General features: G+C 40.1%; 1 protein-coding gene across 1 annotated transcript in view; it reads left to right on the forward strand.

Annotated features, from left to right (window-relative positions):
• The first annotated feature begins 92 nt into the window (after positions 1-92).
• LOC144650388 (flap endonuclease GEN homolog 1-like) overlaps positions 93-22,041 on the forward strand; it is a 33,676-nt gene continuing 11,727 nt past the window's right edge. The window contains exons 1-11 of the mRNA XM_078510053.1: positions 93-549; positions 1,530-1,871; positions 2,296-2,385; positions 4,988-5,074; positions 5,514-5,562; positions 13,873-14,008; positions 14,487-14,555; positions 18,945-18,981; positions 19,231-19,314; positions 20,131-20,181; positions 21,829-21,905. Coding sequence (XP_078366179.1) covers positions 1,749-1,871; positions 2,296-2,385; positions 4,988-5,074; positions 5,514-5,562; positions 13,873-14,008; positions 14,487-14,555; positions 18,945-18,981; positions 19,231-19,314; positions 20,131-20,181; positions 21,829-21,905 — 803 coding nt within the window. The 5' untranslated portion in view covers positions 93-549; positions 1,530-1,748. The remainder of the gene's footprint in view (positions 550-1,529; positions 1,872-2,295; positions 2,386-4,987; positions 5,075-5,513; positions 5,563-13,872; positions 14,009-14,486; positions 14,556-18,944; positions 18,982-19,230; positions 19,315-20,130; positions 20,182-21,828; positions 21,906-22,041) is intronic.

Raw genomic sequence — 22,041 nt, forward strand, 5'->3', positions numbered from 1 at the left:
CAGTATGCAATTTTTCACCGAAAAGATACATGCAGTACATACCGAAACTTTACCCGCTCCGCTGAATAACGGTAACGCGGGCTCAGGAATGGTATCGCAAAGTTTCGAGCGATCGAGCTTGATTGAGTCTGGCTTCGATCAAGTGGCATAAAAAGGTCCTTTCTTGCAGCTAAAATAATAGCTCACCTTCGTAAAAGTTTATTCTAAAGCCTGAAATGACTGGACAGACCTGCAGACCGGGTTTGCGAAGCCGCCTGAAGTTATATACAAGGTGACAACTCGTCACGCTCTCCAGAGAAGCGAAGAAAAATGTAAACAAACGTGACAGTTGCACTGCAGGGTGCGTGATCTTTGTACGCTATTCGATCCATATTTTTTACGCGATCTGTCCCAACGTGTTTTTAAACACAGACCAACACATGGTCCACATAAAAACTGGTCCTCCTTTCTCGCTGGTTTGCTTCATTTGTCCGATTTGTTGGTCCGTAACTTGCAGTTCGCCACTTTGCTAAACACGAAATCCCCAAGCTAGAGAGCCGCTAGGCAAAGGTAAGCAAATAATGTAAGGAACAACTCAAGTTAGAATCAAAATCATACCTTTGTTGAGCTCATTATTTTCTTGATCCTACCTAAAAAGAACCTTTAAAAGGATATGGTAGGATCACACATTTGGATGTTGTTTGATTCCGTTCCGTATAAGAATCGTTTATAAATTTGTATAAAATGTTTTATTTGCGTGGTAATGCAGTGCAGAACAGTATGTAATACATCCTACATTACAAAAAAGCCACTGATTTTTCTATAGTTTATTTAGTAGTTAGGGGGTGAATTTCTCAGTACATGTAGCTCACAACTGCAAGTTGAACAAGCCTAGGCATCTGGGAATATATTTTTGTTATAATGCAAGTTTGTTGTACTAAACAATGCAACTTAAACACCCCCTGCTGCTTCTAAGCTCCCTCCCACCCCCGACTGTAAGCTCATGTTTCAGAATTTTGGTTATGAGCCTTCCCTTACTAAGCCTGCAAATACAGCTTCCTCTCATTGCTCCCAGCCAGAGGGCCTGGGGAGTGATGAGATCAAGAGTGGCTATATTTGCAGGCTGACCTTCACCCAAAATTTGACATCCTAATGTCCTCACAGAACATTCAGTGCTTTAAATATCTGAAGTTTTGTAATGCCCCCCCCCCACCACTCACGTTTGGATAAATTTTATAAGTTCCCTCATTTATAAGAACCATCCATTACCCCTTATGGAGTTGTATAAGCCCCAGGCTTATAACCAGGATTTTGGGGTAAAGGAAACCCTATTAGATTACAAATTTGTAAGAAACCGACCTTAATCTTGTCATATAATGTAGTCTGAACGAGAGGATGGCTGACATTTCAGACGTAGTCATGTTGAAGTTTTGTCAATAATTATTTTGCCTTAAAATTGAACAGTTTTACATATACATACATGTACAATGCACCCATGCCAAAGATCGTCACAATACCCACAAAATGTGAAAACTCGGCTTGACTTTCAGATGGGCGTCAATCATCTTTGGAGTATTCTGGAACCAGTTAAGAGAAAGGAAAAACTCTCTACACTTAGCAACAAGACACTTTGTGTTGATTTAAGTGGCTGGATTTGTGAGGCACAGGGTGCAAAAAATCTCTAAGAAAATGTTGGGAAGCCCCACCTCAGAAATATCTTCTTCCGTCTGCTTCACTTGACGCGGCTTGGAGTAAAGTTGGTATTTGTCATGGATGGTAAACCACCTGAACTGAAATGGGAAGCGATCGCAAAGCGAAGTCCGTTAAAAAATAAGGGTTGGTCAGCTGGTACTGAAGTTGATCGATCACACTTTGAAGACTTGGTGAAAGAGGTACTTAAATTGATTTCTGTTTTATGTCTTGATTAACTAAAAATTAAATTTATATTATTTTGACACACATATTGGGCAACATTGATACAATCATACAAGTTCAGCAGTGGCTGATGACCCGTGAAATAGGGTACCTGAGGGAAAAATTTAGAGAAGCAGGAAATGGCATGGTGGTGCAGAGAGCGCCTTAACTCCCACCAATGTGGCAAGGGTGAAATCCCAGTCTTGGCATCTGCATATGTGGGTTGAGTTTTTCGTCGGTTCTCCTCTTTTCTCTGAGGGCTTTTTCTCTGGGTTCTCCAGTTTTCCTCCCAAGAGGATCAAACCTTCAAGAGGACCTTGAGGAAATCATCCTAGATGAGACATATTGCCTGATCTGTAACAAAATTTAATGCATGTTTATGTTTTTTTAAATTATTTTCAGTGTTGTACTCTATTAAACTTTCTGGGTGTGCCGTGTATTGAAAGTAAAGGAGAAGCTGAAGCACTATGTGCCTGGCTTGAAGCCAATAAGGTAGGGTGATGCAGTGGCAGATCTAGGGGAGGGGCCCGGGGGCCCCCTTTAATAGAGGCCCTTAGGGCCCTGACTGGCTGACAGACTGTTGACTGACTGACAAGTGACTGACAGATAGACAGTCTGACTGGCTTGCTGACTGGCCTACTGCTGGATGACTGACTGACTGGCTGACTGGACGTCTGACAGACAGACAGATGGCAGATGGATGGATGGATGACTGACCAACTGACTGACCAGCTAACCAGCTGACTGACCATGGACTGACTGACCAACCTACTGACAAACTAACTGACTGGCTGACAGACTGCTGACTGACCGACTGACCAACCAACCAACCAACTGACCAACCAACTGACCGATATACCAGCTTGCTGACTTACCGGCTTGGCGACTGGTTGGGTTAATGGTTGACTGACTGACTGACTGGCTGGCAGGCAGACAGACTGACCAACTAACTGACTGACTGACTGCTGACTGACTGACAACTGCCTGACAGACTGACTGACTGATTAACTGACTGACTCACTGATTGACTAACTGGCTGGCTGGCTGTATGACTGAATGGCTGACCGGCTGACTGAGTGACTGAGTGACTGATTGACTGACTGACTCACTGGCTGGCTAACTGGCTGGCTGGCTGACCAGCTAACCAACTGACTGACCATGGACTGACTGACCAACCTACTGACAAACTAACTGACTGGCTGACAGATTGCTGACTGACCGACTGACCGACCAACCAACCAACTGACCAACCAACTGACCGATATACCAGCTTGCTGACTTACCGGCTTGGCGACTGGTTGGGTTAATGGTTGACTGACTGACTGGCTGGCTGGCAGGCAGACAGACTGACCAACTAACTGACTGACTGACTGCTGACTGACTGACTGACAACTGCCTGACAGACTGACTGACTGACTGACTGATTGACTGACTGACTCACTGATTGACTAACTGGCTGGCTGGCTGTATGACTGAATGGCTGACCGGCTGACTGAGTGACTGAGTGACTGATTGACTGACTGACTCACTGGCTGGCTAACTGGCTGGCTGGCTGACCGGCTGACTGAATGACTGAATGACTGAACGACTGACTGACTGACTTACTGACTGCATGACTGACTGACTGACAAGCTGGCTGACTGATTGACTGACTGACTGACAGACTGACTAGCTGGCTGACTGATTGACTAACTGACTGACTGACTAACTGACTGACTGACTGCATGACTGACTGACTAACTGACTAAATGACTGACTAGCTGGCTGACTGACTGACTGACTGACTGAATAGCTGGCTGACTGACTGACTGGCTGGCTGACTGGCTGACTGACCGACTGGCTGGCTGACTGACTGACTGAATGACTGACTGAATAGCTGGCTGACTGATTGACTAACTGACTGACTGACTAACTGACTGACTGACTGACTGGCTGACTGACTGGCTGACTGACTGACTGCATGACTGACTGACTAACTGACTAAATGACTGACTAGCTGGCTGACTGACTGACTGACTGACTGAATAGCTGGCTGACTGACTGACTGGCTGGCTGACTGGCTGACTGACCGACTGGCTGGCTGACTGACTGACTGAATGACTGACTGAATAGCTGGCTGGCTGACTGACTGACTGACCGACTGGCTGGCTGACTACTACTGACTGACTGACTGACTGACTGACTGACTGACTGACTGGCTGACTGACTGCATGACTGACTGACTGACTGACTGACTAACTGACTGACTAGCTGACCGACTGACTGACTGACTGACTAGCTGGCTGACTGACTGGCTGGCTGACTAACTGACTGTCTTACTGACTGACTGACTGACTGACTAGCTGGCTGACTGACTGACTGACTGACTGACTGACTGTCTGTCTGACTGACTGACTGACTGACTAGCTGGCTGACTGACTGACTGTCTGACTGACTGACTAGCTGGCTGACTAACTGACTGACTGACTGACTGACTGGCTGACTGACTTACTGACTGACCGACTGGCTGTCGCGTCGCGACTGACTGACTGACTGACTGACTTACTGAATAGCTGGCTGACTGACTGACAGACCGACTGACTGACTGACTGACTGACTGACCGACTGACTGACTGACTGGCTGACTGACTGACCGACTGACTGACTGACCGACGGACTGACTGACTGACTGACTGACCGACTGACTGGCTGACTGACTGACCAACTGACTGACTGACCGACTGACTGACTGACTGACCGACGGACTGACTGACTGACAGACGGACTGACTGACTGACCGACTGACTTACTGACTGACTGACGGACTGACTGACTGACCGACTGACTGACAGACTGACTGACTGACTGACTGACTGACAGACGGACTGACGGACATGCTGACTGACTGACTGACTGACTGACTGACTGACTGACCGACTGACTGACTGGCTAGCTGTATGACTGACTAGATGGATGTTAAGTTTCTTATTACTAAGTAATTGATCTGGTTACATTTTCCCAAACACATAACAAGGGATCCCGAGGCCTACGTTAGTCCCCCATTAACTAAATTTTAGTTTTATTCTATTTAAACTATATTTCCTACGAAATTTAGAAGGTGGATGGCTGTATAACCAATGATGGAGATGTTTTCTTATATGGCGCTAGAAATGTGTACAAAGATCTTAGTATCAGTAAGAAGGTAAGATTTAATCTTTGTCACACGACTTTGGATTACTATGTGCTCTTCAGTTCCCCTTCATTTGCAAAGATTCTAGCATTGCAGGCCGGTGAATTCTTACAATAATTTTGATTGGCGATTTTTAATCTATGTTACACAGGATAACTTTTAACACAACTGGATTTTTTTTTCGCAACTGGCAATGCAATGCTTGTTGCATTTCAAGTTGCAAGGGAAATTGTCTCATGTAACATGGTCTTTAGCATGTAATAAAAGGGTGCATGATTTGCGCGGGTAGAGCTACACTTGGTTATCTCAAAAAAGTCGTCAAAGGCTTGATTGTTTATACCGAAAACAATGCAATTAAAACCTTGTATTTGAATATGGCTCCTTCAGTTGCTCAAGTGTTACAGCGTATTTAATTAGACTAACTTCATTTTGTCTATTTCTTGCTTTGTAGGACGCATCAGTGGAATGTTACCAAATGGAGGAGATTGAGGATAAACTAAGTATGTCTTAGTTTTTTTCTTTCCTTTTGTTAAAAGTACAAGTAGTCATTTTCGCATTTACGAATAAGTTGGTAAGAAGTGCGAATAACTGTTTTATAGGGGTCTAGAATGGTACCTTGAAAAATGCGAGTGTCGGAAAATTTTGGCCCGATCTCGAAATCTCGGCTATTAAAATAAGCGTCTCGGAATCTCGGGCTTGCTAAAAATTGACTCGTCTCCGAGTCTCCAATTTTAATAATTTAGATCTTGGAATCTTGAAAATTGTGCCCAATATTATAAGTTTTAAAAATATTTTCAAGGGCAAATTTAGCTTAAAATAAAATAAGTGACTTAGCAAACACAGTAGAACCCCGATATAACGATCTTCGATATAACGATGTTCCCGATATAACGATGAATATTCTATGTCCCGGCAAGAGTTACAGTAAAATGTATGGGACAGAACCCCGATATAACGATCTTCGAGAAAACGATATTCCCGATATAACGATGGGAATTATGCGGACCGAACGTCAAACCTTCCCCGATATAACGATATTATCAGTACACAGTCACAATTTAAGTAGCCTTCTACGCAGACGTTCTTTGGGCTCGTAGACGTTCTTTGGGCGTGACGAGCCCAAAGAATGTCTGAGTAGGAGGCTACAATTTAAGCAAAATATTGAATTTAAGACAATAAGTAAACATAACAGTAATCGAGTATATTATATATATATATATATATATATATATATATATATATATATATATATATATATATATATATATATATATATAACAGTGATTTTCTACTCAGTATCGTTTCATATGGGCTTTAATACAGGTCTGTTTCGTAGACCAACAAAGAGTTGATCCATTCATCAGTTAAATTCCATATACACTGTCGCATCGCTAGGGTTTATATACATCAATGGTGTGATCGTTACAAAATTCAAACTTAAAAAACAATAGTAATATACATTTGTAAGCTTATGATTGGTCCTTGAGGACGCGATTGAATTTAAGAAGAAATTTTCGCTTGTGCCTGCAAGTTGATACAAGCTCATTACGTTTGTTAAGAGTTGCCATGTCCGGTTTATATAAAATGTAGAATTTTTCGGTATTACATAGATTACATCGTTTGGAAAGATTAGAGTAAGATTTGGCCTTGGCTAGAATTTTCCACGTGATTTTAAAGTCTTTCTTTTGATCTTTCAGCTGCCATAGATGTTTGCTTAGTTCAGTGTCATTCTTTTTGTTTTCATGTTTAAATGACATTTGGTGATTTCGCCATCTCGTTTTGAACTCCGTGGCGGTGAGGCCTACGTACGTCTCAGTGCTTTCAGCTGTGGTGATTGTGGCTTGGTATACTACCTCCTTGACCAAGCATTCTCCTTCCAAAGGGCACTTTTCTGGCTGGCGGCAGTTACATGTTTTGGGTTGTGTTGTTTCCTCAGGAGGCGTGTTCTGTCTTAAAACGGTTTTGTTGTGTCCATCGATGATTTGTTTTACATTTGGTGAACAACTGTAACTCAGCTTAACATTATTTTTGTTGAAAAGTTTTCTTAATTTGTGGTTGGGTGGGAAGCAGTTCTCAATCAAATTTAGGAATTCTCTACCTATGTTAGTTTGTACATTTTTACTATATGGTGGGTTGAACCATATTATGTTTCGCTGCCTCTTTCTCTTGTCGGTGTCTGGTTCGGGTGACTGCTGTTGTGGTGGGTTGAATTTGAGGGTGTATGAATAACCGCTTTTCTGCAATGCTTCTTGGTAGGGTGCTGTTGCTTCTTTGAAGGTTTCCTCGTCTGATGAGATTTCAGATAATCTTTTGTTAATTGCTTCAGGGATGTTCTTTATTATGCTTGGGGGGTGGTTAGACTTGCTGTGTACATAGAGCGGAGTTGTGGCTGGCTTTGAATAAGGCTTGTGCTTTCCAGTAGTTAGGTCTAGCGTTACGTCAAGGAAATTTACGACCTTTTTGTTGGCTTCAATTGTGATGCGTAGGTTGTTATATTTGCCTGTTTTGACGGGTTAATTAATTCTGCACGTGGGTTTTAAACCCAAACCAACAATCAGAGAAAGAAAATTTTGGCTTCAAAACAAGAAACAACCCCCCAGTTATCGAAGAGTTAAAGGCGTTCGAGGACGGCATGACGAAGATTATTCAAAAGGTCAAATTCAAGAATATCGAGTGTCAGTTTCAAACAGAACTCAACGAAGGCATCAAATCAATTAAAAGTGACAACCGCCTATTCGTTAAAGCCGATAAGTCCACAAACTTCTACAAATTAGAAACCGCAAAGTACAATCAGCTCCTACATGACAACATCACAAAAACCTACAAAAAGGCAGGGAACGACCAACTTAAGAAAATTGACGACAAAGCGAAGAAAATCACCGAGAAACTTTGCATTGACGACCGTGTTGAGACGACTGCCACTAAAGAAGCTTTTATCACCTTGAAAGACCACAAGGACAATTTCGAAACGAAACCCACGTGCAGATTAATTAACCCGTCAAAACAGGAAATAGGAAAGATAAGTAAACAGATCCTTGACAACATCAACAAGCAACTATTGAACGTCACGAAAGCAAACCAGTGGAAAAATACCTCCGCGGTGCTACAATGGTTCAAAAGTTTGCCTAACAAAAACAAGTGCGCTTTCATAGCCTTTGATGTAGTGGAATTCTACCCCTCCATATCAGAGACTCTACTTGAACGTGCCCTTGACTTTGCAGCCAATTACGTGACCATCCCCGATCATGACCGTCACATAATCCTTCAAGCTAAGCAATCTCTTCTTTTCAACAACGGAAACCCTTGGCAGAAGAGAAATACCGACACGCTATTCGACGTTACCATGGGGAGCTATGACGGAGCGGAAACATGCGAATTAGTCGGAAACTACATCCTCTCGCAACTCAAAGAAATCCCTTTCGACATAGAAATTGGGCTATACAGAGATGACGGCTTAGCAGTCCTGGGCCAAACCCCACAAAAAATTGAAAAAATTAAAAAAGAAATCTGCAAAGTGTTCGCCAAAAACAACCTACGCATCACAATTGAAGCCAACAAAAAGGTCGTAAATTTCCTTGACGTAACGCTAGACCTAACTACTGGAAAGCACAAGCCTTATTCAAAGCCAGCCACAACTCCGCTCTATGTACACAGCAAGTCTAACCACCCCCCAAGCATAATAAAGAACATCCCTGAAGCAATTAACAAAAGATTATCTGAAATCTCATCAGACGAGGAAACCTTCAAAGAAGCAACAGCACCCTACCAAGAAGCATTGCAGAAAAGCGGTTATTCATACACCCTCAAATTCAACCCACCACAACAGCAGTCACCCGAACCAGACACCGACAAGAGAAAGAGGCAGCGAAACATAATATGGTTCAACCCACCATATAGTAAAAATGTACAAACTAACATAGGTAGAGAATTCCTAAATTTGATTGAGAACTGCTTCCCACCCAACCACAAATTAAGAAAACTTTTCAACAAAAATAATGTTAAGCTGAGTTACAGTTGTTCACCAAATGTAAAACAAATCATCGATGGACACAACAAAACCGTTTTAAGACAGAACACGCCTCCTGAGGAAACAACACAACCCAAAACATGTAACTGCCGCCAGCCAGAAAAGTGCCCTTTGGAAGGAGAATGCTTGGTCAAGGAGGTAGTATACCAAGCCACAATCACCACAGCTGAAAGCACTGAGACGTACGTAGGCCTCACCGCCACGGAGTTCAAAACGAGATGGCGAAATCACCAAATGTCATTTAAACATGAAAACAAAAAGAATGACACTGAACTAAGCAAACATCTATGGCAGCTGAAAGATCAAAAGAAAGACTTTAAAATCACGTGGAAAATTCTAGCCAAGGCCAAATCTTACTCTAATCTTTCCAAACGATGTAATCTATGTAATACCGAGAAATTCTACATTTTATATAAACCGGACATGGCAACTCTTAACAAACGTAATGAGCTTGTATCAACTTGCAGGCACAAGCGAAAATTTCTTCTTAAATTCAATCGCGTCCTCAAGGACCAATCATAAGCTTACAAATGTATATTACTATTGTTTTTTAAGTTTGAATTTTGTAACGATCACACCATTGATGTATATAAACCCTAGCGATGCGACAGTGTATATGGAATTTAACTGATGAATGGATCAACTCTTTGTTGGTCTACGAAACAGACCTGTATTAAAGCCCATATGAAACGATACTGAGTAGAAAATCACTGTTATTACCGCTCCTTCATTGTTGAGCACTATTCTGGATTTATCAGTGTGAAACCCACCTGAAGTCATATATATATATATATATATATATATATATATATATATATATATATGACTTCAGGTGGGCCGGAGGCCCATGAGGAGCGGCGTGCTACTCAGTATCGTTTCATATATATATATATATATATAACAGAAGATGAACAAATCAACTGTACATTTGACTTGGCATTTTATTACTATTTAGTTTCGTACTACACAACCGTGCAGCACTCATCAGATAAAATTGCCAAATGCGAATTTACATCGTTACACTGATTTGAAATGCACATGCGGCCGTTGGAAATATGATAGCTACAAAAAGTGAACTATTTTACAAAACAATACAATACAAAGTGAAAACTATTGCGTGACAAGAGAAACTTCAAAATTTAGCATTCTTCAGGAGGAATTTGTTTGCGTGTCTACATGATGTCACCAGTTCATTTCGCTTGTTCAGAGAGCCTAGCTCAGGTTTACAAATAATAAAGTACTTCTCCCAGAGGCATAGATTACATCGTTTAGAAGCGGGGTTATATGGGGCAGCTTGTTTTAGAATTCTCCAAGTGACTTTGAACTTCGACTTATTGTCTTTCAAATGCCAGATGTGTTTACTTAGCTCGGTGCTGAACCTTTTGTTTGAATTTGTAAATGAGGTTTTGTGATTTGAGTATCTGGTCTTAAAAGAATTTTCAGTTAGCCCGACGTAGGTTTGGGGAGGGTTGTTGTCGTCTGTCGTGACAGTCGCTTGGTAGATAAGCGATTCTTTGAGGCAGTTTCCATTTTACACTCAAAGATCGTGCCGCCTAAAACATGCAACTGCCGAAAACCAGCTGAGTGCCCTATGGACGGAAACTGCCTCAAAGAATCGCTTATCTACCAAGCGACCGTCACGACAGACGACAACAACCCTCCCCAAACCTACGTCGGGCTAACTGAAAATTCTTTTAAGACCAGATACTCAAATCACAAAACCTCATTTACAAATTCAAACAAAAGGTTCAGCACCGAGCTAAGTAAACACATCTGGCATTTGAAAGACAATAAGTCGAAGTTCAAAGTCACTTGGAGAATTCTAAAACAAGCTGCCCCATATAACCCCGCTTCTAAACGATGTAATCTATGCCTCTGGGAGAAGTACTTTATTATTTGTAAACCTGAGCTAGTCGAGCTAGGCTCTCTGAACAAGCGAAATGAACTGGTGACATCATGTAGACACGCAAACAAATTCCTCCTGAAGAATGCTAAATTTTGAAGTTTCTCTTGTCACGCAATAGTTTTCACTTTGTATTGTATTGTTTTGTAAAATAGTTCACTTTTTGTAGCTATCATATTTCCAACGGCCGCATGTGCATTTCAAATCAGTGTAACGATGTAAATTCGCATTTGGCAATTTTATCTGATGAGTGCTGCACGGTTGTGTAGTACGAAACTAAATAGTAATAAAATGCCAAGTCAAATGTACAGTTGATTTGTTCATCTTCTGTTATAATCACGCTCTAGTTTACTATTGAGCACTCTGAAAGCAGTTCTGCAATTCAACTCGATATATATATATATATATATATATATATATATATATATATATATACACCCGTTTTCAGAAACGTTTTCATCTAGAGAGATATATATATAGGTAGATACTTTTGTTTGCATGCACGAGCGCGCTTGCGAATGTCACACTTTATATTGTTGTATGTGTGATGAGCATCACCTAAGTGAGGAAAACATCCTATTGTGTCTCACAGTAGTACGATTATAAAATATGATGACTTCTCGCGTATATGTGAGAAAAAAAAAATTTTGTCATGTTTATCCGCCTTTCATATATAAAAGGGTGGAAGGTTAGCGTTTCAGAACCTGAACAAGTATCAGCGTGAAAATGTCCGACTACATGACCACGGTTAGGATATATAACGACGCTAGTGATAAGCGGACCTTCACTCGCCAAATGGTCCAAGACTTCGACGAGTGCGTGGATACCGGCGAATTTAAAGGAAGGCTTTTTGAGCTGACAAAAGCATATTTTGGCGATGAAGACATCTGTTTGGATGATGTCAACGTAGGCTTTATTGGTGCAAGCAACCAAAAAACCATAGTGAACACATCCATCCAAGTTGAAGATGCATACGACAGCAGATTTCTTCGGCCTTCCAATTCGTGACGGGCGAACATTTCCGTATCTTCGAAATCGACGTAAGACATTGAAGACAGTTTTTTTTGTCACCTGAAGTAATCTTGAAGTTTCCTCAGAAGTTTTCCGAAGGCCAAAAACTAGCCATATAATTCGCCAACGGAAATCATTACTGAGAGGAGCTGGCATTTCTAGAAAAACATGGCGCATTAAGCACTCATACAACCTATCAAGGAACAACGTTTTGAAACTTACGCTACACATATTCATTGCATATTCGCTCTCGTCTAAATTACACAAAAGGATGTTTTTCTCACTTAGGTGATGCTCATCACACATACAACAATATAAAGTGTGACATTCGCAAGCGCGCTCGTGCATGCAAACAAAAGTATCTACCTATATATATATCTCTCTAGATGAAAACGTTTCTGAAAACGGGTGTATATATATATATAAACGAATAAACAAGAAATAAAATGACTCAGAAATAAAATGACTGACTCAGTCTGATGATCGCGTTGAGCGTGAAACTCGAGTAACTAGTAATACTTTCCTTCTTATTTGTATATATATATATAAAATATATAAAACTTTATTTACCCTCGAATTTAATATAGCTAAGGCAAGCTAGTTTCTTCGAGAAACAAGTGAAATATATATTAAAAATAAAAAATAAAACAAGTAAAATAGAAATAACAATATTATTATATCCATTAACTACTTACACATTAAAACTATATAAAAATACAAATTTACAAAGTTTGTTCTATTCACCCCCTCCCCAATGATAAAAAATCTTAGCTAAAAGTACATTGTCGGATTGCTGTAATGAAGTCATTTAGTGATGTCGCAGTTTTTATAATTTCTGGTAATGAGTTCCAAGTCTTTGCAGCAAAATAGCTGAAAGATTTTAGTCCGTATGTTGTAGAAGACGGCTTCCTTAAATGAAGAGTAATTTCTAACGTTTCTAACATAAGAAAATGATACTGTATTCTAAGCCTCTTTATCCAGTAAAAAAGTATATGTTAGGTTTACCCCGATATAACGATATTTTTGGTTATTTTACGGCCATATCATTAAGTCTCGATATAACGATGCAATTTTACTGCTCCCTTAGCATATTGTTATATCAGGGTTCTCATTGTCACTCCACCTATTTTTAGCTATGAGCTTCACAGGCAACGGCCAAGACTTTTATTAGTACCATTACCTAGAAATCTTCGGCACTACGAGTTTGGAGCTCAGATTTTTTAGAAGTAAAGTCTCGGTCTCGGATTTGATAAAAACGCTTGTAAAATTCATTAATAATTCATGAGGGTGCAAACCAATCCCAGCACAGTATTCAGATCACATGTACACAGCTGTAAACCCCAATACAAATCAATCAATAGAATTAACTTTTGATACAGACTCCTGCTCAGCTAATCAGTATTCATCAACTTTTGATACAGATCTCTCCTGATTCGCATAATAATACTTTGCATTCAATTTATTGTTTTCATTTCACAAGTAGAATAAAATATTCGCGTCCGATCTGTATGGGCGTTTACAATGGCGAGCCTATAGGCTCGCCATTGTAAACGCCCATACAGATCTCCCGCTCATATTTTATCTACTACTTATAGGTCTCGGTGTCGAATTTTAAAACCAGGGTCTCGTAGTCTCGGAAAGTCTCGAATTTACTTCGAATAGAAGCAGATTGATGCTAGAAATGATTTGAACTGTATTGTAATTACATGTAGCCTATTTAGCCGTTTTATAAGTAGTGCAGGTATTTGTAAAGAGGGCAAGTAATTGCAATGCAAGCAGTGCAAGTATATTTGTGAAGTAAGTTGTGTAGGTAATTGTACTGCTGTATATATATTAAACAACCCGAAACAACTGCACATTACGTTTCAGAGCTCAACAGGCAGAATATGGTTGCATTTGGAATCCTTCTTGGCTGTGATTACCATTCTAAAGGGGTGCCAGGAGTTGGAAAGAAAAAAGCCATGAAACTTCTTGAAAATATCAATCAAGACAATTTAATTGACAGGTGAAGTTGATTGTTAGCTTAAGAAATAGGTCTGAAGCTTGAAAACATTACAGCCAAAACTGGTCACAAATATTTACAGAAATCTTCCGCCATTACTATCATCATCATCATCATCATCATCATCATCATCGTCATCATCATCATCATCATGGAGTTTTTTTTTTTTTGACTGACAATCGACTGAAATGAAATGAAGACTTTGTATTTAAAAATAAAATAACATAAATAATGTTGCTAATAGAAGAATACCTTTTTGAGGTCTTGTATACTCTTTACGTAGCGTACACCAACAAAAAAGCCTCCGCGAAATTCCTCCACAAGATGTACGTCTGAACGCTTGGCCGAACTTTGACTGAACGCTAATGAATCTGCCCGTTAATAGTGAAGTACTACCCGCTTTTGAAATAACTGACCGCTAGAATCAATCAATTTGTCCGTTTTAAAAAAATTGAAAAATGTTTGCTGTTTTACGAACAAGGTTCAGTAAATGGACAAAGGGGACAGACCAAGGTGAAAAGATTTCAAAAGTGGAGAAATCTGTCAAAAGGTAACTAGCGTTTATAACTCAAGTTGCACATAATTATTCATCGTGCCACGTATTTACTGCATGGATATTTCTTGGTGAGCCTAAACCGAAATGGTGATTGTTTGAAAGGGTTGCCTTTGCAGTTAAATCATTATTGTTCTTAGTAGTATAGTAGGGACTGGTTAAGACCTCTTTTTTGGGGAGGAATCTCATAAGCGTGGGGAGGAATAAATTAAGTAGGTGACGTCATAGACTCATGAATGAAATGCGGTGGATTTAATTAAATTATGGGTGTTCTATTTTTATTCTGGTTGGTATAACCGGTTTGACAGGATTCACAGTAGCGGTTTAACGTATTGCGCAATTTTTTTTCATTTTATTCAAAATGACTGAACCATACAAACTAATTATGCAAGCCTCTTTTTGCATATATTAAATACAGCCGACATGATTGGCATGACAATTCTATCTCCACCACCACCACCGCCACAATTCTATTGTTTAACTCCATCACCGCCACAATTCTATTGTTTAACTCCACCACCACCACAATTCTATTGTTTAACTCCACCACCACCACAGTTCTATTGTTTAACTCCATCACAACCACAGTTCTATTGTTTAACTCCACCACCACCACAATTCTATTGTTTAACTCCACCACCACCACAATTCTATTGTTTAACTCCACCACCGCCACAATTCTATTGTTTAACTCCATCACAACCACAGTTCTATTGTTTAACTCCACCACCACCACAATTCTATTGTTTAACTCCACCACCACCACAATTCTATTGTTTAACTCCACCACCGCCACAATTCTATTGTTTAACTCCATCACAACCACAGTTCTATTGTTTAACTCCACCACCACCACAATTCTATTGTTTAACTCCACCACCACCACAATTCTATTGTTTAACTCCATCACCGCCACAATTCTATTGTTTAACTCCACAACCACCACAATTCTATTGTTTAACTCCTCCACCACCACAATTCTATTGTTTAACTCCTCCACCGCCACAATTCTTTTGTTTAACTCCTCCACCACCACAATTCTATTGTTTAACTCCTACACCACCACAATTCTATTGTTTAACTCCATCACAACCACAGTTCTATTGTTTAACTCCACCACCACCACAATTCTATTGTTTAACTTCACCACCACCACAATTCTATTGTTTAACTCCTCCACCGCCACAATTCTATTGTTTAACTCCTACACCACCACAATTCTATTGTTTAACTCCATCACAACCACAATTCTATTGTTTAACTCCACCACCGCCACAATTCTATTGTTTAACTCCTCCACCGCCACAATTCTATTGTTTAACTCCACCACCACCACAATTCTATTGTTTAACTCCACCACCGCCACAATTCTATTCTTTAACTCCACCACCACAATTCTATTGTTTAACTCCACCACCGCCACAATTCTATTGTTTAACTCCACCACCGCCACAATTCTATTGTTTAACTCCACCACCGCCACAATTCTATTGTTTAACTCCTACACCACCACAATTCTATTGTTTAACTCCATCACAACCACAGTTCTATTGTTTAACTCCACCACCACCACAATTCTATTGTTTAACTCCTCCACCGCCACAATTCTATTGTTTAACTCCACCACCACCACAATTCTATTGTTTAACTCCACCACCACCACAATTCTATTGTTTAACTCCTCCACCACCACAATTCTATTGTTTAACTCCACCACCACCACAATTCTATTGTTTAACTCCACCACCGCCACAATTCTATTGTTTAACTCCTCCACCACCACAATTCTATTGTTTAACTCCACCACCGCCACAATTCTATTGTTTAACTCCACCACCGCCACAATTCTATTGTTTAACTCCACCACCGCCACAATTCTATTGTTTAACTCCTACACCACCACAATTCTATTGTTTAACTCCATCACAACCACAGTTCTATTGTTTAACTCCACCACCACCACAATTCTATTGTTTAACTCCTCCACCGCCACAATTCTATTGTTTAACTCCACCACCACCACAATTCTATTGTTTAACTCCACCACCACCACAATTCTATTGTTTAACTCCACCACCGCCACAATTCTATTGTTTAACTCCACCACCGCCACAATTCTATTGTTTAACTCCTCCACCACCACAATTCTATTGTTTAACTCCACCACCACCACAGTTCTATTGTTTAACTCCACCACCACCACAATTCTATTGTTTAACTCCCCACCACCACAATTCTATTGTTTAACTCCTACACCACAACAATTCTATTGTTTAACTCCACCACCACCACAATTCTATTGTTTAACTCCACCTCCACCACAATTCTATTGTTTAACTCCACCACCACCACAATTCTATTGTTTAACTCCTACACCACAACAATTCTATTGTTTAACTCCACCTCCACAACAATTCTATTGTTTAACTCCACCACCACCACAATTCTATTGTTTAACTCCACCACCGCCACAATTCTATTGTTTAACTCCACCACCACCACAATTCTATTGTTTAACTCCACCACCACCACAATTCTATTGTTTAACTCCACCACCACCACAATTCTATTGTTTAACTCCACCACCGCCACAATTCTATTGTTTAACTCCACCACCGCCACAATTCTATTGTTTAACTCCACCACCACCACAATTCTATTGTTTAACTCCACCACCGCCACAATTCTATTGTTTAACTCCTACACCACCACAATTCTATTGTTTAACTCCACCACCGCCACAATTCTATTGTTTAACTCCACCACCGCCACAATTCTATTGTTTAACTCCACCACCACCACAGTTCTATTGTTTAACTCCTCCACCGCCACAATTCTATTGTTTAACTCCACCACCACCACAATTCTATTGTTTAACTCCACCACCGCCACAATTCTATTGTTTAACTCCACGACCGCCACAATTCTATTGTTTAACTCCTCCACCGCCACAATTCTATTGTTTAACTCCACCACCACCACAGTTCTATTGTTTAACTCCACCACCGCCACAATTCTATTGTTTAACTCCACCACCACCACAATTCTATTGTTTAACTCCTCCACCGCCACAATTCTATTGTTTAACTCCACCACCGCCACAATTCTATTGTTTAACTCCACCACCGCCACAATTCTATTGTTTAACTCCACCACCACCACAATTCTATTGTTTAACTCCTCCACCGCCACAATTCTATTGTTTAACTCCTACACCGCCACAATTCTATTGTTTAACTCCTCCACCGCCACAATTCTATTGTTTAACTCCTACCACCGCCACAATTCTATTGTTTAACTCCTACCACCACCACAATTCTATTGTTTAACTCCTCCACCGCCACAATTCTATTGTTTAACTCCTACACCACCACAATTCTATTGTTTAACTCCTCCACCGCCACAATTCTATTGTTTAACTGCTCCACCACCACAATTCTATTGTTTAACTCCTCCACCGCCACAATGCTATTGTTTAACTCCTACACCACCACAATTCTATTGTTTAACTCCTACACCACCACAATTCTATTGTTTAACTCCTACACCACCACAATTCTATTGTTTAACTCCTACACCACCACAATTCTATTGTTTAACTCCTCCACCACCACAATTCTATTGTTTAACTCCTACACCACCACAATTCTATTGTTTAACTCCTCCACCACCACAGTTCTATTGTTTAACTCCACCACCGCCACAATTCTATTGTTTAACTCCTCCACCACCACAATTCTATTGTTTAACTCCACCACCACCACAATTCTACTGTTTAACTCCACCACCACCACGGCCACCGCCACCACCATAATTCAATTATCTTCCTCCTCCTCCTCCTCCTCATTCTATTGTTCTTCTCCTCCTCCTCCTCGATACCATTGTTTTCCTCCTCCTCCTCCTGAATTGTAGTGGTGGCGGTGGTGGTGATGGTGGTGGTGGAATTAAACAATAGAATTGTGGTGGTGGAGATAGAATTTTTCAGACGTTCTTGTTTAGGACTACTTTTTAAGCGCTTTTTAACACTGAGTTCACTTAAGCGTATCGAGTATAAAACCATTGTTTGAAAACAATCATGTCGGCTGTATTTAATATATGCGTAAAGAGGCTTTCATTCATGAGTCTATGACGTCACCTACTTAATTAATTCCTCCCCAAAAAAGGGGTCTAACCGGTCCCTACTATACTACTGTTCTTTGTATTTTTACCAGCGCTAGCTGTTAATTATGCGCTACCTATCTTCAGTGCATGTGTTAAGAGCACCTCACCCTTGTAAATCCGAGGTGAAATAAAGGTGATGTGATGTGATGTGCAGAAAACAGCCCACTAATACTCGTCATAGTTCTCACTCTAATGACCGGTCAATACCACTTTTTCGCTCCCCAGCAAAGCTCTGAAAGACAAGAATTTTCCACATCCGGAGGTAAAGTATATCTACGTGTGACTGTAATATAAGAGGTAGTTATGCCGCGGCTACGTGTATTTGCTTCGAGTTTTGATTGGTTTGGATTGTTTGTCTCTTTAGTAATTGGCCAGGAAGATAACTTTGGTTTTGGTTTTACAACACGCAATGATAACCGCTCCAAACAAAGGAAATCATAACATTTAATAGACTCGAAAATGCTATCACGCTTTTGGTCAACATTTAATTGTCGACATTTTTTGTCAACAGGTTATTGAGGAATATTTGAATCCAAAAGTAGTTGAAAAAGAAGTCTCTCTCGAGTTTACCCATCCAGATCTACAAGGTCTGCAGGTAACTGTTACATGCACTGTTACATTTCAGTGTCAGCTAATGTGTTGAGGACACTTTTTTGTCAGAGGTTTTTAATGCAAACGCATGTGTATTCAACCAAAACTTTATGGAGTTTTAGGACCTGAATACATGAGCTGGGCTGGCTCCATTTTCGCTGAGATCTCGGCGCGCCTGTTAAACGCAACAAAAATCAATTTTGCGGTCTTATTACAAGCGGCCAGCCCGGTTAGCCCGACTACCCCGGATGAAATATTTTCCAGGTAGTCGCGTTCACCGGGCCAGCATTAAATTTCCCTTCCAAGCACACTGCCGACCACAAAAATCAATATTCTTCTTTCTAAATAGGATGCAGAGTATAATAATTATGTAGCTGCATAAGTGTAGAAGATAAATCACCAAATTGCTGGAAAAAGGTCATCAAATCATCTAACGCAATCTTGACGCCAATTTAAAAGACATTCGTGTTAAGTTTACATGTAAACCGTCGTTAGTGCCAAATCAAGTCCATCCCGGGCTGGCTCGGCTCCTGTAAACAGGCCCTTAATAGTGTAAAAGTTAAAAACGCCTGAACCGGGCAACTTGGAAGAAAATAAAACAATCATTTAACGTTAACTGAGGTGAAAGGATGGTATTGAGACAATAGTTCCACAACAAAATTTGAAACAATGTTGTGGACCTAGCTCTTAAGAAACGTGGAACTGAGTGGGTTCAAGTAGTTGGCACAGCAACTACTGTATGCTCCAAGTATACATTGTGTCAGTATTTTCTGACGTACTACATGAACTAATAGTGATTCAATATTGTGAATCCTTGAAGGAATTCTGTCGAACGAACTTGCATTGGAAAGAAGAATACACCAGAGAAAAGGTTAAAATAACTTTGTAATGTTGAAAATAACATTTTTTCAGTTTTGCAAGCAGTTTCTTTATTGATGAGTAAAATAATTGTTGGTTTTAAGTACAATACAGTAAAACATTAACAGCTTTTTGGCAAGAAGTTGTAAAATATTCATTTAATAACTGTGATGAATCAGCAATTAAGTTGATTCAGTTTTCTCACTTTCGTTAGCTTTTCATTTACAAGTGCATACAAGTGTTTGCACTTAAAGCCCTGTGAGATAGGATAGTAATTTATAGATATTTAAAAGAATATTGGGAAAAGAGAGACATTTTCCCATAAACACTTAGTTAGTAGAGTAACCAATATTTTGCCTAGCAGCTACTCAAACCAGATATTTTTTTTATTTTCCTTGCCATACATATAGGTTATTCTTTTTTCTTTGTTCGTGAGCGGGCGGTATTCTACAAATCCTGCGATCCGATTGGTTCCGGGAGCGGGCGGTATTCTCCAATCCGGCTCTCAACAGCGGGCGGTATCCGTGTACTTTCCGCGCGAAATCATTTTGCAGCGTTGTACGAACGAACACATGAAAGATTTGCTCAGCAAAATCGAAATAGCCGCTCACCAACTGTTGTAAATGTGAAAAGACAGAATAGAAGTGGAATTAAAGGCCTCGAAGTTCTTCTAAAGGCGAGTGTTGATTTTGTTTATCGACAAATTAAGTTCTAGTTGATAGTTTGTTGAGTTTGTGGTTCAGTGTTTGTGCATTTTGCAATCATTCATTTTAATACGATAAGCTGCGCCGGTTTTAAACTTCAATTTTGAGTAAAAACTGTCTTTTTATCGGCCACTTCTTTGCCAAAACAAAACACTAGTTGCCATCATTCAAGAAAATGAGATTCGTTAATTAAAAACAGCCAAAATAATTCTCACAATATTGTGCCGTACGTCCAAACTTCGCATTTCATTCAGTTTCACTTTCGCACTGTTTATCACAAAATAATTATGCTGGGAATCAACGCAGGGCTTATTAATTCGTTAAATACAAGTGTGTATAGCTATACCGAAACTGTCTTTCCGTCAGATAGTTTTCTTTTTTCGGGAAATTCTCAAACTTAGCATCCTGCGAACAGAGTTCTTTATCAAAACATTCATCGGGAAGCCGGAATCGGCGTTTAGTTTTGTCAATGATAATGCTTTGGCTCGATTTTACATTTATGATATATTTACTACTTCAATTTCTTTGATTGAATTTCTTCAGTGTTAATTTAATATGCTGAACCTTTCTGTAAATACGGTTCATTTAATTTATTTCGAACTAAATAACAAACAGCATTTTACACTCTTGCTAACTCGTCGATCGACTCAACATTGAAATTAAATGGCGCGCGTATACAAACAAAGATTTTGTGACACAATCTTTCTAGGTTTCTTTTAAAAACAAAGAAAGTAGGAAAAAAATAAAAACGTTATTCACCAGCCTAGGTCGGTCCGTATTGGGAAAAACTGTGCCCTCGGTCTTGGAACCGCCCTCGGCCTGCGGCCTCGGGCGGTATCCAAGACCTCGGGCACAGTTTTTCCCAATACGGACCTCCCGGCTGAAGTGGATATGTCAATTTTTTTTCACATCTTTCAGTGTGTAATGTTTATCAAAGAAGTCATCTCTATCCCTAGGTTCTACCACTGATTACGTTTTGGCAAATGACCTCGTTGCAACAGAACGGAACCAAGATACTTGTTCAACCTGAAAGGTGATTTAACCGATTGTCTTAAATAATACTGTTTTAAGGTAAGGTAAGGTTACGTCTGCCGCGAGCCAAGTGGCCCATACCGCCAAAGTTTATCTCGGTGTCTGTAGCATGAAGCGGTTAGGAGTATATTGCTACT

This window comes from Oculina patagonica, chromosome 4 (assembly GCF_052425735.1).
Source record: "Oculina patagonica isolate OP01 chromosome 4, crgOcupat, whole genome shotgun sequence".
NCBI lineage: Eukaryota > Metazoa > Cnidaria > Anthozoa > Scleractinia > Oculinidae > Oculina > Oculina patagonica.